General features: G+C 45.5%; 1 protein-coding gene across 1 annotated transcript in view; it reads left to right on the forward strand.

The window, feature by feature from the left end:
- The window catches only part of PIK3C2G (phosphatidylinositol-4-phosphate 3-kinase catalytic subunit type 2 gamma), a 448,194-nt gene that overhangs the window by 335,424 nt on the left and 97,057 nt on the right, over positions 1-15,713 (forward strand). The window contains exons 28-29 of the mRNA XM_019515837.1: positions 9,623-9,815; positions 10,610-10,731. Of these exons, the coding sequence (XP_019371382.1) occupies positions 9,623-9,815; positions 10,610-10,731 (315 nt within the window). The remainder of the gene's footprint in view (positions 1-9,622; positions 9,816-10,609; positions 10,732-15,713) is intronic.

Consider the following 15,713-nt stretch of genomic DNA (forward strand, 5'->3'; position numbering starts at 1 on the left):
GGACAAGTTCCTCCTGTTTATTCCCCAAGCTGCTGGCATTTGTGTATAGGCACGCCAGTGTCCCTTTGGGGGCCCCTGCCTTGCCTACAGTTCATTCCAGGGCTGGGACAGGGGTGGGCTCCTTAGAGTGCCTTGGCCTGCTGGCTTTGCAAGGGTTGCTCAGTGGGCCAGCAGTGGCAGTAGTTCCCCTCATCCCCCAGCGGGCTTAGTTTAAAGCCCGGTGGAGCAGGTCAGCCAGTCTGGCTAAGAAGAGCTGCCTCCCAAGCAGAGAGAGGTGGAGGCCATTCCTTCCTAGCAGCTCACTACCTCTCTTACCAAAGAGCAGACTGTGGTCATGGAAACCAAAGCCTTCCCAATGACACCAGCGCCGCAGTCTTTGGTTCACTACCTTGATCCTCCTCTCCCTCCTCAGCCCATAGCCCGGACTGGGAGGATCAAAGAAAAAAAGATCAAAGAGATGACCTTTCCAAAACAATTTAATCACTGTACTCTATGTTGGTAGATCCTGTGGCAGCTGGAAACAAGAAGCAGGCCAAGTTCACAAAACATTGTAAAATCTAAATATTTGGTTCATGTTTGACAAAAAAATCAACCTGAAGTTTATACCATTGGCATACTAGTATATAAACTAGAATGTTAAAGTACTAGTGTATAATAGGCAGTGTTCACAGTCATACGTGATTTGTGATTTTGAGTGCCTCTCCTTTTGAGACTCTGATGGGAGTATCTGATTCTCAGAAAGTACTAAATACTTCCTCAGAATTCCCTTTAGATTTCCCCAGCTTGTCACACAAAAATAGATGCATCAAAATCTTGCGTTGCTTTTGAAAAGACTGACCAAAGTTTAAAAAGCAGCCTCTCAACCCCCTGCCCAATGCCTACACATGCAGTACATTCTAAATTGCATAATTATTTAATCAATCCTGAGAAGGCTATGAACCACATATGAAATTAAAATTCAATTCAACAAGTGTGAGGTATAGAATTACTACACATGAATTATACTGAAAATTCAATTCACTTTTTCTGAAAAGCAGATCAGACACTAATCTGACTGGCAAAGGGATACTTTCACAAGGAGAAATCTCATTCCTGCCTGCAAATTGTGTGCCAGGTACATTTCAGAGTAACAACTTCATTTTCTATGACTAAAAGCAATGCTACATTATTTCAGTTTCATTTGGGCATTCAGTAGTACTTAATGTATAGCCTGTCTCACTCTTGCCTGCTGTACAGCCCATTAGGCAGTAATCTTGTAAATACCTTAGGGCATGTCTACATGAGATGTTTATTGTGCAGTAGACTAATTAACTGCACAGTAAACATCACACATCTACACATTCAACCCTATTAGACTGAAGTAAACTCATTTGCTCTGCAGCAGGATAGCACTTGTCAATACACATACTATTCTGCTGCAGAGTAAAAAACTCCACAGCAGCACACATATAGACAGTGAAGAAGGATGATTGGGGCATAAGGGTGCTTCAGTGTTGGGGCTGCCTGTTGGCTAGCCCCACACTGAAGCACCCCTGTGCTCCAGTCCTACCCACTGCGGCACGCTGGCTCAATGTGCAGCGAACCCAAGCGCACATGTAAATGTGAGCCTAGGAGCAATACAGTGGTACAATAAGCACTGGAGTTTATTGTATCAAATGAATATGCATGTGTAAACATACCCCTTGCGTAAAAGCAGACCCTTACATAACAACACAGAGCCCCATGGTCTACATGGGAATGAAAAGGCTACCTGCAGAGTATTAGTTCCATTAGTTCTTTTACCTGTCATTAAGAAAACCCTTGCCATCAATGTCAGAGAAGATAAAAGGACCTTTCAGTACATCATTTATATAAAATTGTATATAAGATGATAAATATTTCTATTTAAATAGAGCATATATTAGATTGTCTATAGACTATATATAATAGACACTAGACTACATTGTATCATTTAAAAATATTGAGTTGATAGAATCCTTTTCTAAATGCTCATTAAAGTCAATACATGTTAAGTCCCTTGTATTTTTCAGTTTAGGTTTAAAGTCAAGGTATGTGATTAGCAGTCTGCAAGTTAAAAGCATTCCAGAGATATAATGGGCTCATGGATGGAACAACAAGACATTAAAATGATAGACTGCCTAAATGATGGTACTCTGATACCAGCCATTCGGCAACAGTAATAGCATCTGAATTAGTACCACATTGATTTCCACTGCAGGCAGAGGCATGTTGCATACAAGCTAAAATCCACTGTGTTAGTTGCAAAATAAAGAGGTTTCTCATGGTAATAGATTGATTTTTTTTTTCTTGCTGCTTTCCTACATTGTGATCAAGCTACAAATTCTATGATCCAAAACACCTCCCAGTGATTAATCAAGAGATTAAATTGTGCTTTTAATATAATACTTTCCCCTTACCCCAGAACCTAAATAAAGTAAGTTGTACAAGCTTAATCATGGCCCAATTAATCAGCACTATATTGATTTTCTAATAATAACTTAAATGAAGATTTATTTTCCTGTTTTGTTTTTAAGCCCTAATTTATGTCATTTATAAAACAAGCTTTATTTGCCTGTTTCAGGAAAACTTAATTAATAATTAAGATAATTATTGTGCCTTATTGGAAGATGATTCTCCTTCTATTACATTAAGAAAATATATGTGTCTTCTTTCCTGTATTTGCTCCAGGCTTAATATGGCTAATTTTTACATGAAAAATCTGCACAGCGTGCTTGACTGTTTTCTTTGTTTTTCTTAGTTTACAGTTGGGCATGTTCACTGGGGGCACTGGTGGGAGAGGTGTGTAGGAAAGAAAAAAAACAAATCAGTTAACCCACTGAGAAATATAGTAATGTTCAGACCAGATTTAACACAGTCCAGTCTGTGGATGGTTCTTGGTTTGCAATTTCCTGTACAAGTTCATCTTTAAAGTTTTGTTCTCTAACAACATTTGCTCTGAGGCCAGTGATGAAATGTCCAAGGAAGTTAAAGTGTTCTTTCTGGAATTGATATCAGATTGGTGTTCATTCATGCTTACATATAGGGGTCACCCTGTCTGTCCAGTCTGTCCAATGTAGACAGCAGAGCTAGGGACAAACATTGTACATCAACTGGTTTAAGTGATCATAAACTGGTTTAAACCTGTAACAGAACAGATGTTCAGTGCACATAAACCAGTTTCAAAATGGCCAAAACTGGTTTGAGATAAACCTGGTTGAATGTAGTATCAGATTTAACTGATTTGGCTGAAACCAGTTTATGCATTGTCTGTCCCAAAACCCTTCCTGGTTTAAGTTAAACTAGATTCCCCCAGCATCCCAGCATCCTCTCTGGGCTGGGCTCTCTGCTCCAGCCCAGCTGGGCTGGCCCTACCCCTCTGCTTCTAAGCCCAGGCCGGGGGCAGGGGTCTGGCCAGGGAGGAGTTCAGTTCCCCCCTCACTCTCCTACTAGCAGCAACCCAAGCCAGGTCTTCCAGGTGCTCCCCCTCACTGCTGCAGCAGCAGAGCACCATGGGCCCTGAGGCAAAGGGAGGCAGAGAAGGGGGTTAGGGTCCTCTCTACCCCACTGGCAGCCGGGTGTGCCTAGTATCACCACCCTCCTTGCTCCCTGCAGTGGAATAGGTCCCCTGCTGTCCCCTTTGCTGGACCACAGAGGGAGAAGGAATAACCCCGTCCCTGCCCTCCCCCCCCCAGGGACCCTGTGGGCCAGCATCTGGCTGTGCCCCCATTTGGCTGCTGCAGCAGGAGGGGGCAGGACCCTTGATGGGGGCAGCAGATCCTGTCATACTGTTGGAGAGTACAAGCCCCTTCCTGGCAGGGGGCCCTGCTGCAGGGCAGACAGAGCCACCCACTGGGCATACAGCTGGTTTCAGGCTGCTCTGTGGCAGGACTTCCTTTCTAGGCAGTCCAGCCACAGAAGCTTGTTTGCTGCTGCATGTGTAGCCCTGACCCTGAGTGCCCTGCATCAGCTCCAGGCTTGCCTATCCAGGCTGAGCAGTGGCGGCATGGAAGAGAAATGGCTAGCCGGGCAGAAAGCAGCTCCTCCCCCTCCCACTGCCAGCACTTCCAGGTGCAGCCGCCCAGAGCCAGCATCAAGCTGTTGTGCATCTGCTCGGTGCTGGCACCACTGCCCCACAGGACAGCTCAGAGGTGGCAGTGACATGGCAGAGATGCAAGGCAGCCGGGTGCTAGCTCCAGGAAGCTGCAGCAGGAAGCACCAGGAGGGGGAGGGCTGTTTTTCCCGCCACGCTGAACAGCAGTTTCTCTCCCACACCACTGCTGCTCAGCCTGGACAGGTGAGCCTGGAGCTGATGGGGGGGTTCATGGGGTCAGGGCTGAGTGTGCTGGTCCCCACCTGTACCATGGGGTGGGGCTAGTGGCAGCAGCAAACAAGCTGCTGTAGCCAAGCTGCCTAGAAAGGCAGTCCCGCCGCAGAGCAGCCCCAGCCCAGCTATGTGCCCAGGGGGTGGCATCTCAGCCATGCAGAGCCAAGTGATCCACTGGGAGCCAGACAAAGCCCCTCTGTGGGCTGGATCCGCCCAGCCGGCAACATCTGTCCATGCCCCCACCTGGCCACTGGAGTGACAAGGGGGGAGCAACCATGATGGGGGCAGAGGCCCCTGTCAGTTTCCCTGGGCACAAGCCTCTTCCCAGAGAGGGGAGTGGCAGAGGGGCTGCACTGCAGGGTGAGGAAAGCTGCTGCAGGCCACAGTGGCATTGGGAGGGGCTTGGAGGGCTCCAGGCCCCGGTGCTGCCACATGCAGTCCACCGCAGCTCTGTCTGCCCTACAGCAGGGCCCCCTGCTGAGAAGGTGCTTATGCTCCCCAACATTATGATAGGGACTTCTGCCCCCACAAGGGCCCTTCCCCTTCCCCTTCCCTTCCCCTTCCAGTGGTGGGGTGGGGGCACAGCCAGACACCAGCCCACAGGGCCCCTGGTGGGAGGGGCAGGGGGATTATACCCCCTACCTCTGGCATCCAGAGGAGGGGACAGCAGGAGGCTTATTCCACCACAGGGAGTGAGTGCGATGGTGGGGAGACCTGGCTGCCAGTGGGGTAGAGGGGAAACTAACCCCCTCTCTGCTCCCCTCTGCCTCAGGGGCCATGGTGCCCTGCTGCTGTAGCAGCAAGATGGGAGTGCCCAGCAGACCCATCTTGGGTCCCTGCCAGTGGGACAACAAGGGGGAAATTAAACCCCTCCCTGGCCAGTTCAGCTTGGACTGGCCATGCCACCCCCTCCCCACCCCTCACCCCACAGCTTGCCTGAAGCTGAGGGCATGCTTTGGCTCCCCCTCATTCCTGGCCTGAGCAACTGTAGGCATGTGCCTGCGTGTCTGTTCTGTTACAAACTGGTTCAACCTAGGCAGGTTAGCCTAACCTGCAAAGGTTGAATCAATTCAGGCTCCAGCTTTTTGAATGTCTGTCCCTAGCCCAGAGGGTCACTTTAAACAGGTGATGGACTATATGACATTGGTAGCAGTGCCATAACTAGTGGCAGGGTGATTGCAGTAACTGCCCCAGGCACTGATGGGATGGGGGAGAAGCAAAAACATCAGCTACTGTCAGCAGTCACAAGTTGACAACTGTAAACTGGAAATCACTGCTTCCACTTTGCCCCGGGTGCCAGGACCAGGTGAATGAAGTCTGGGTGTTATAATCCATGTTATTTTGTCTAGTGGTGATGTGGTCTATATTGAAGAGGGGGCACAGCTGGCATCTGAGTCCAGAGAGATGTCTAGTGCCCTGGGTTAAGAGCTAGATAGTCTGTTGCTAAAGAGATGCTGTTTGAGGCGGGGTGGATAGGACTGTTTCTCAGGAATCATGCAAGTTTAGACCTTTATTCAGGAAGAAGTCCTCTTCAATAGAGAATTTAGGCCCCTGCTCAACTTTAAGCATGGCTGATCTCCTAGGTCAGTAGGATTTAACCAGATGGTAATGTGCTTATATGGACTTCTGATAACAATGAATTAGTATAATTAGCATGTGCCCACACTTGGAAAAACCATTCTGCTGTGTGGTTGGCACTTCACCTAAAATACCCCAGGAACTTGAACAGAAGTAATTAGAGGAAGTTTAACATTCTAGTGCAAAGGGATTCTAACTAGCAACTAGATTCAAGAAGGTTCTCAGTAGGCAGCGCTTCTCCCTCTTCCAAGGCCAATGATGAAACAAGTTATTTGTCAAAAGTGCTTCTAAGAGACTTATATAGTGTCTTTTCTCCTGAAGGATCCTTAAAATCTAGGGTATTAGAAATGTATTCCAACTTCTCTAGCTTGGGAATGAATGTGGAGATGTAACATTGGAGATTCTTTTCTCTCTTTTTCTTCCTTATGCAGCTGCACAAGGGGTAAGCAGGAACCTGATATTTGCAAATGTAACAAAGGGATTTACAATACAGTTATCACAGCTGAATTGCTAAATGGCTGTTGAGTCACTGTAAGTTTAGTCTCCGAAGAGAAGTTATCCATACCTCCTGAGCAGGGTAGATGTTATACCAGCGAAGGGCAGATATTTTGGCTAGAGGGCCACTTACCAAGTTTTGGTGAGATGTTGAGGTCTGCAGACATGAAATGTTTCAGAAAATATCATTTTAAGAAACTATAAATAAAGAGCAAATTGGATACTAAAAATAACAAATTCACTATAACATTTTAATTTTATTTAAAAAAATATTTTTGGCCTTAATTATGGTATTTTGAGTACTGTATATAGAGGCGATTGCATAATAACTCAAAATAAAGTCTTACTCTAGTATATTGGGGGAGGTATATGTGAGGGGTGGGTGTGTGGGGGGCAGGTGCATGGTTGTGTGTGGGGGGGTGTCTGGTATATGTGTAGGACAGGGGTGGGCAAAATGCAGCCTGCGGGCCAGATGCAACCTGCCAGGCCATTCTATCCAGGCTGCGGGGCCCCTAAAAAATTTAGAAAATTAATATTTATCTGCCCCTGTCTGCCTGTCATGCAGCCCTCGATGGTTTGCCAAAACTCAGTAAGTGGCCCTCCGCCCAAAATAATTGCCCCCTCTAGTGTAGGGGGATGGGTGTTTGTGAGGGGGGAGGCTGTTTGGAGGTGTGGGGGTGGGGTGCACATTTGTGTGGGGGACAGTCCATGTTCCGAGTCTCAGGAGCCGACTGGGGTGGAGGGAGGGATTGAGGGGTGGGGGTCACATGCAGCAGAGCTTGCCCACGTGTGGCGCAGGTGCGATCTGTCTCCCCTCCCCCTGCCAGCCTGCAACTGCCCCCACAGCACTCCACATGAGGCCAAGCCCTACCCACTTCCACCCCAGGTAGTCCATGCCACACTCCCACCCACACCTGTCCTGTGCCAGCCAGAGAGCACTGCCCCAACCCCAGCCCAGCCCAGCCTTGACCAGTGTGCACAGCTTCCTGGCAGAGCTGCTGCCACAGCTGCTCAGGTACTTCTTGCCCCCACCAACCCACTTCCAGAAGCTCCTGCTCCTCCTGCCCCTGCTGCACCGCCCTGTGCAGCAGTTAATGCAGGGAAGCTGTGGGGACATGTGCTGAGCAGCAGATGCCCAGCCAGGTAGAGGGAAGCTGCAGCCAGGCAGCTCCTGCCCCAGAGTATGGGACTCCAACTGCTAGCTGCCTTCTACCCACTCCACCTGCCTAGCATGATGAGCAGCCACCTGTGAGAAGCCAAGTGGATGGAAAATGGCTGGAAGCTGGAGCCCCATGCACAGGGGCAGGAGCCACCCCGCTGCAGTTTCCCCCTCTCTGGCTGGGCCTGTGGTGCCTGGCATGCATCCCCAAGGCCCCTGCCCTTTCCCACTTACCTGCTGCCTGGAGCAGCATAGCGGGGAGAAGAGGAGCCACTGGAGGTGGGGGGAGCTGAGCAGTACCCAGGCAGCTCTGGGTGCAGGCCTATGAGGAAGCTTTGCATACTGACTGGGGCCCTCAGTAGGAGTGGGCAGGACTGTGGCGTGGGCTGCCCCAGGGAGGAGAAGGCAGGGCTCAGCCCCATATGGAGCACTGCAGGGGCTTCTGTGGCCTGGATACAGTCATTTGGCAGATGCCCACCCACGGGTCAAATCCAGTCAGTTGGCAGGCCAGATCCAGCCCATAGACCAGTGCTTCCCAAACTTTTCCTCAGCATGACCCCATTTATAGCCCCATTTCCTCAGTGTGGCCCCTCATGCTCCCCACCCCCATGACTACATCGGCTGATGTTGCGACCCCATTTGGGGTCATAGCCCACAGTTTGGGAATCGCTGCCATAGGCCATATTTTATCCACCCGTATGTTATATCTTTGTGCTCTTGCAAGCATGCTGTCAGTGTGTATCTATTCTTTAAGGCAAGGGAGGGGAGGGGTTGGTCCAGGACATTAAGGCCCCTGGCATATGTTCATTTCAAGCCACAATGGGATGTTTTCCTACCCAACAATCACACCTCCTACCATGCCATACATGCATGGTAGAACACACGATTTTGGGATCAGGGATCAAATCTGAAGTGTGCCACTACTGCTTGCTAGTGCAGCAAGAGCCTGGGATCATGATCACAATTGGCTGATTGTGGGTTCTAGCCCTAGGACCATACTGCAGCTAATTTCAACTAAGGTGTCTTCCCAAAGCAGGAATTGCCAATCAGCTGATTGTCAGTCTCAGCCATAAGACCACCATAGCTGGATGAGCTGTCAACCAAGCCCCACCATGCAGTTAGCATCAGGTTTCATGGCAGGTGACTCTGCCACATGGTCAACCCAAAGTACAGTGGAAACCAGCCACCAAATTATTATACACATTTTGTGGAATATTTTGTAGCTGGTTTTGTGGGTTGTGGTCTGAACCTGTGGCCGGGTTACTAATTTAAGAGGCTATTAACAAGTTAAATCTTAAGCATAATGTTTGCCAGGAGCCTGGCAGAATAAGAACTATGGCCAAGTCCAGATGAGAACAGTCGTGCAGTATGTGGTGCCACAGACACATCTGCTATGCCGCATACTGTACATTCACCTGTTCTCCACCCTGCAAGAGAGCATTGCAGGTCAAAAACCCTGCGCAAAAAAAGAGGAGCAGTGCATGCAGGGGTAGTGCGTGCCACTCAAAACTAAAGCCTAGCTGCCTGGAGCCCACTCTGGCTGCCAACCAGGCTCCAAGCAGCAGAATCGCCACTGCTGCAGCTCCAGGAAGCCCCCTGGATCCCAGGTAAGGCTGCTGGGGCCAACCCAGTGCTGGCCCCAGCCTCCACTACCCCACCTGGGGTAATCTACTGCATGCCAGAGGGCGCATGGCCCAGGCGTTACTTGAGGACAACTAGCAGTGGCACAAGGCGTCCCACTGCTAGTTGTTCCTAAGAAACCAAACATCTATGTTCATTTGGATGTGACCTATGGATCTGGGGCTACCGTGAGCATGTTTTCCACTCTCCCAATGGGACACATCCAGCCCTACTCCTTTGCAGATTGATATAATAATTCTTTTGAATTGGGTTCAGTTGCTGGATAGGGTGTCCTGTTGCAAATAAGTGATAACTGGTGAATGTGTGTCTGTTTACTTGCAGCCATGGCAGCGGGCACCTAGAAATGGAAGCAAAGGGAAATACAGGCCTAAAGAGAGAAATTAATATTCTATCTTTATTTTTATTTTCTTTTGTTTTGCTTTCAGAAAAATAAAGGAAAGTTTGGAGTGCTTTCCTGTCAAACTGAATAACCTGATTCACACACTTGCACAAATGTCACTGACAGGCTCTGCCAAACCTTCACCTTCTGACATTGTTCCCCGAGATGCTGAGGTGCTGAATACAGAGAGTTCAATTGCAAGAGCCACCATTTTAGGGATCAGCAAAAATTCTGCCTCCGTACGTATTACAATCTCTGCTCACTCTTTTTAACTGAATTTTAAACTAGTCTTCTGTTAGTGTACACACTTGCCTGGCTTGGTTATAAAAAATGCTTTTGAGCCACAGTTAGAGGATCATGGGATAAGCAGTAGTGCCATGAGCATTGAGATTCAGGAGAGAAATAATACCAGGCAGAGAGCTATTAGCAGGGAGCCATTAAGAAAAACTGCTTCTGCCTTATAGTGAAAAATAAATCAAGAGCTAATTAAAGTATCCAGAAAAGAAGCACAGCACAAATTAGGAAACGTGCTAGAAATGGGAGCCTTCTGTATGATACTTTAATGGAGCATTATTCGTTTTTACATAGTGTGGTCATATTTCCATGTTTGAGCTGCATGTTATCCAGACAAGTCTCTCTCTTTCTCTCTCTCTCTCTCTCTCTTTCTCCATGCATGTGTATATAATCTATATATACATGGAGAGAGAGAAAGACTTGTCTGGATAATATGATAATGATCCATAAAAGGTGTGTGTGTGTAGAGAGAGACAGAATATATATGAAAAAAGAGACAGATAGACATGTCTGGATAAATGCCCCTCAAACTTTCTATTATAAATTATAATTATATATATATATTGTGTGTGTGTGTGTGTGTGTGTACAGCTAAGTCTAAGTTATAAATCAAATTTTCTGGCACTATGGGCTGTATTAAAGAAAGCCTTTTCTTTTTTAAAATTGTCCTGTATTTTCACATGTGTATTTTTTTGTGTGTTTATACCTCTCTAATAATGTCTGTTGTTCCTAACTGCAGCTGTATCTAGTCCAAGTTGTACAAACCTGCAACACTGCAACCTTTGTGGAAAAGTCATTTGACCAATTTTCAAAACTTCATGGCCATCTACAGAAGCAGTTTCCATGGCATTCCCTCCCAGAGTAAGGCAGCACACATGATTCTGCTGGCACAAACAAAAATAGGAAAAATATGTGGTAGATGTGTGTTTAAGAAGATTCTTGTCGTTTCAACAGCCCATTCTATATAGTAGAATCTAGGGAAAATGAGGTCACAGGCTATAGTGACCTATAGCTTAACTAAAATTCGGATTGTGTCACCAGCATTGACAAAACTAATAGTTATTCTTTCTACAAGCATGCTAACTCACACAACGGAACCTGCCTTTCTCTACAGTCTCAACCCTAAAGAAAGTAAATACTCCAGCAAAACCCCTGACCAATTCATTTGGACCTGAGCACTTGAACACTCAGGCTAATTCAGGCTTGAAAGGATTTTGGTGTTTGAACTGAATTAAGAGAGTCAAACTGAGGGCTTTAACTTGGAATAGCCTTGAACCACAAATTTCCCTTCCAAATTTAGTCTCCCTTAAAATACAAAAGATATTCATTTGCAGGGTGTTTGTTCAGTTCTTAATGAGAAGAGGAAACCAATTTTTCCTGCACTTACATTTCAGGTTGTTTAATCTGGGGTTTTTATTAACCCATTATGGTTTAAGGTGTGATATTCTGAGCAGGATTTACATTTCTCCAAAGTTTTGAGAGTTTTTAGAATCAGGGTTTTTGTTTGGATTTATTCATAGTTTTATTGATTACATTGCTTTAAAAATGATTAAAAGCAGCTGTTTTTGTCAATGCTCTTGGTGGGCACAAGACTGTCAAAATGTACAAATCTGTCAAATATCACAAGTACAGTTCTGTCAAAGTCTGTGTGAAAGTCTTAAACCGTTACTAACTCAGGATAACTGAAGTAATTTTCCCTTTGTCTCCACACCTTGTGTATGTAATAGGTTACTCTCATTTTGTACACCTGGAGAAGACCAAATTAAGCAGGAGCTTAGTTCAAAGGATATGGCATTGGACTGAGTGGCAGGAGACTAGAGGGTTCTGTTCTTTACTATGCTTTTAATATACTGACTGATCTTGGGCACGGCATTTCACTTTCATTTTTTCTTTTCTATGTTTCATCTTGTTGTTCACATTGTTAGCTCTCTGAGGAAGGGATAAACTGTCCTAATGCATTTGTACAGTGCCTAGCATGCCTGACCTCTGATCACAGTTCCAGTCCCAGGGCACTACATCTGATAATAAGCAAACGATAAAAATACCCTACTTTATTGCTTTCACCTTGATTTCTCACCCATTCAGTCTCAGTACAAACAGTGAAAGAACTCCAAGGCTGAATCAGTTCAATCTTTGCAGCTTAGTTTAAGCTGCGTAGATTGAATCAACAAGAAAATGAACAGACATTCACTTTTGATTGCAGAAATACAGCCACATGCCCAAAGTGGCTCAGGCCTGAAACCAGAGGGTGCTAGAGCATGTTTCCCTGCTCAGCTGAAGCAGACAGCTTGGGCTGAGGCTAATCCACCCACCCACTCTGCGAAGGGGAGGTTTGCAGGGAAGGTGCAAAGCATCCTGGGATGCTGGGGGACTACGAGTTAAGTTGCATCTGAAAGGGATGTGGGACAGAAGTTCAATAAATTGATTTAACCTAAATCAGTTAAGTCTAATACTACTGTGGTGGGCCAGTAGGGCGTGCTCTTGCACTTGGCCACCCACCTTGCTGTGTCCAGGCTCCGAGTGCCTCCCTGGGGTTGTCTCACATCTGGCTGACCCCCTTCCTGGAGCAAACCCACTAGCCTGGGGTTATTGTTGCCACCACCCAGGGACTAATAGATTCATAGAAATAGGGCTGAAAGGGACCTTGTAGATCATCAAGTCCGACTCCCTGCCCTGGGCAGGAGAGAAAGACCAAGCTCAAATGACCCCAGCCAGGTAGACGTCAAGACTCCTCTTAAAGACCTCCAGGGTAGGAGCCATCACCACTTCCCTTGGAAGTTGGTTCCAGATCCTAGCTGCCCTGACTGTGAAGTAGTGCCTTCGAATATCTAATCTAAACCTACTCTCTAACAATTTGTAGCTGTTATTCCTTGTTACCCTGGGGGGCGCTAGGGGGAACAAGGTCTCTCTCAAACCCCGCTGGTTCCCCCTAGTGAGTTGATGGGGATAGGCTTGATCCTGGCACAGTACCCCCTAGGAAACACAGGCCTAGTAACCCACAAGGGTACTTGACTCACTTCAAGAACTTGGGATGCTTCCCTCAGTCAGAAGCACAAGTAGTGGTCTCCCTTAGTTAACCAAACCAAGGGGACCCCAAGGCATAATCTAGACCCACTCTCAATAAGTCTCCCATGCTAGATACAAAGGAGAACTTTATTGGTAACAAGGAGTAGGGTTGGAATAGGGTACAGAGTTGAGTAGTATCAGAGAAATCCTATAGAGCAAACAGGGTGGCTGGTGTAGCCTTTGATCACGCATCTGAGTTACTGCAAGCTATATATCTAGTTAGATCTCAGGTAGCTGACTTCAATTATCATCCAGGTGCAGGTGGAGAGTCCCTCTGGAGGCAGGCAGTTCACTGATCATGAGTTTCCTGAGAAAGCAAGTTTCAGATGGTCCAGCTCTTCTCTCTCTATGAGTTTTCATCATGGCTACTGCCCCCACTCCTGGGCAGTCCTTAACTTATATAGCTTTTATGACCTCATTTACTTGTTCCAGTGGAGGCCAGCACCTGTTGTCTTTCAGCCAACCAATTTGAAATGCATCACTGGTTGCTGGGCAGACTGGCAGTCTCTAGCCCACTAGGGAGCCCAAGCCCCTTACCTAAGTATGTGATGCCAGTCACAAAGGCAGAGGGAGCAGGTTTCCCCCATCCCTCAGTAATGTATCCAACTCAGGTTACCTAAAGAGATAGGGTAAGGTGTGTACCCTCTGCAGGGCCCATCCTAACCAAATTGTCACAGAGCAGAGTTTTTGGGGACAAACATAGGTGGCCTTCTGCCATAACTATGTCCATCCAGGTTATCTTAAACCAGTTTTAACCATTTTGAAACTGGTTTATATGCACTGAATATCCACTGTGTTACAGATTTAAACCAGTTTCTGATCACTTATCCTGGTTTATGCATAATTTCTGTCCCTAGCCTAAGAGTAAGCTGCTAATTTTGTACCATTTACTTTTGAATTTTATTCTGAAATGATTTATGAATTTAACTGACAGCATAATTTGTTTTACTATTATTTCAGATTATTATAAAATATCCAAAAGCAAGTAAGCCAAATTTTCATTTTCTCCTGTGTATAGTCAGAGATGGAATTTACCTAAAAAAAGAAAAATGTAGATTCTAATAATTGGATATTGGACTGCAGAATTAATTCTGACAAGCAATGATAAAAAAAAGTTCCTCCCTATAGACACTTTTAAAAAGCTGGACAAAGCACTTGAGAGAATTATAGGGCTCAAAGATTTCTGATTTCATGAAAGAGTGTAGTGCGTGAAGTAGTCTTCAGTTCTAGGATTTCCATAACTACTTAATCAGCATACCCCTCATATTAAAGTGACTGTATTGCAAACCAACTAAAAAAAACTAAGTACATTTTATTTCTAAGAGAAAAAAAAAGTTCTATGCCCACTGGCAGTTTGTCCAGTTGTTTAGTAGAGAAGAATGCTCTTGGTCTGTATAACTTTTCAGAGCTGCATGATCTGCAAAGCTAGCCAATTTTCTTCTCTAGAGATGGGCACCCTGATCCATGTATTGTCATCTGGTTAGCTTTCTAAAGGCTGTGGAATCTATTTGCTGAGCTACAGAATTAGGTACATTCTGTTCAAAATGGAGATCTGGCCAATAGGCTTTCAAAAGTCTAGCCATGTGTGTTTTCTGTCTGTTAAAATGCCAGCTGGCTTTTTACTTAGCTCAAATCACATTTGTCGGAAGCTTTCAGGTGTCTCCTGAGACCTTTGGATAAACAAGGTTATACTTAAAAAAGAGGAAAAAAATGAGGCACAGTTTAAAGCCTGGAGTGGTGCTGAGAAACTTAATACACCAAATTGAAACTTCCACTGCTCTAAATCATGTGGACTAGAGGATGGTAAAGCATAATATTAGTTTAACAGGCTCAACTTAATATTAGTAATCCATATCACAAAACCCATCACATGCAGTTTAGAATGGATAGCTCTTCTGAGACACATAACATGTTCCCTCTTCTTCAGAGAGAGGGAGGGAGAGAGAGAGAAAGTCCTTTCAAGTTCAAGGTTAATGTAATCTAATAAGGCACATAGTTAGAAATCTAACCCCTTGGCAAAACTAACCATGCTTTTCTGGTAAAAAAGGGAGAAGAATTTAATTATTTAAATGTAACTTTATAAAATGTTTAAGTAAAAAATAATAATTAAAATTTGTTGGCATTTTCAGTCACCATAGTATTTGAAGTTGATATGAGAGCACCGTATAAAAAATGACTAGATAACTATACTTTTATTTAATAAACCTAGTGATTAGTAAAATCACTAATAAAATCTAATAGAGGATCATTGCTATCCATTATTGTGTGTTTTAGTGTATTATTTCTATTGAAGTGGAGCCTAGAGATTATAACTGTGGCCAGGTACAGACATTATGGGCACCGATACACCTGCCCAATGCCTGCTTGGATTCATACTAATTAAAATGTGATAGAGCAAACTTGATTAATTGAGTCTGCTGGAGCATACTAATTAGCATGCTCCAGCAACCTCAGTGTCACATGTATTCAGCATCCTCATGTTTCAAAATGGTGACAGCCCTGCTTTAGTTAAAGCACCCCTGCTGCCATTTTGAAGTGCAGAATGCTGAATACACAAGACACTGCAGGTGCTTTAATTAGAATGACTCCCAAGAATCACTCTAATTAAAGTGCCTCCCCTCCCCACACCCTAGAGCACGTGTAAAGATGCCCTACTCTTTTACTGGTATAAGTGTTTGGAAACTGATCTATACCCATAACAACAGAAGTTTGGCACACATAGACTAATTTTAAAATGGTGGAACCCAGTCTAAGATTTCCCTCCTCCACCCCCACTC

Source organism: Gavialis gangeticus, unplaced genomic scaffold (genome assembly GCF_001723915.1).
Source record: "Gavialis gangeticus isolate Ggan-Ray unplaced genomic scaffold, GavGan_comp1, whole genome shotgun sequence".
In the NCBI taxonomy this organism is placed as follows: domain Eukaryota; kingdom Metazoa; phylum Chordata; order Crocodylia; family Gavialidae; genus Gavialis; species Gavialis gangeticus.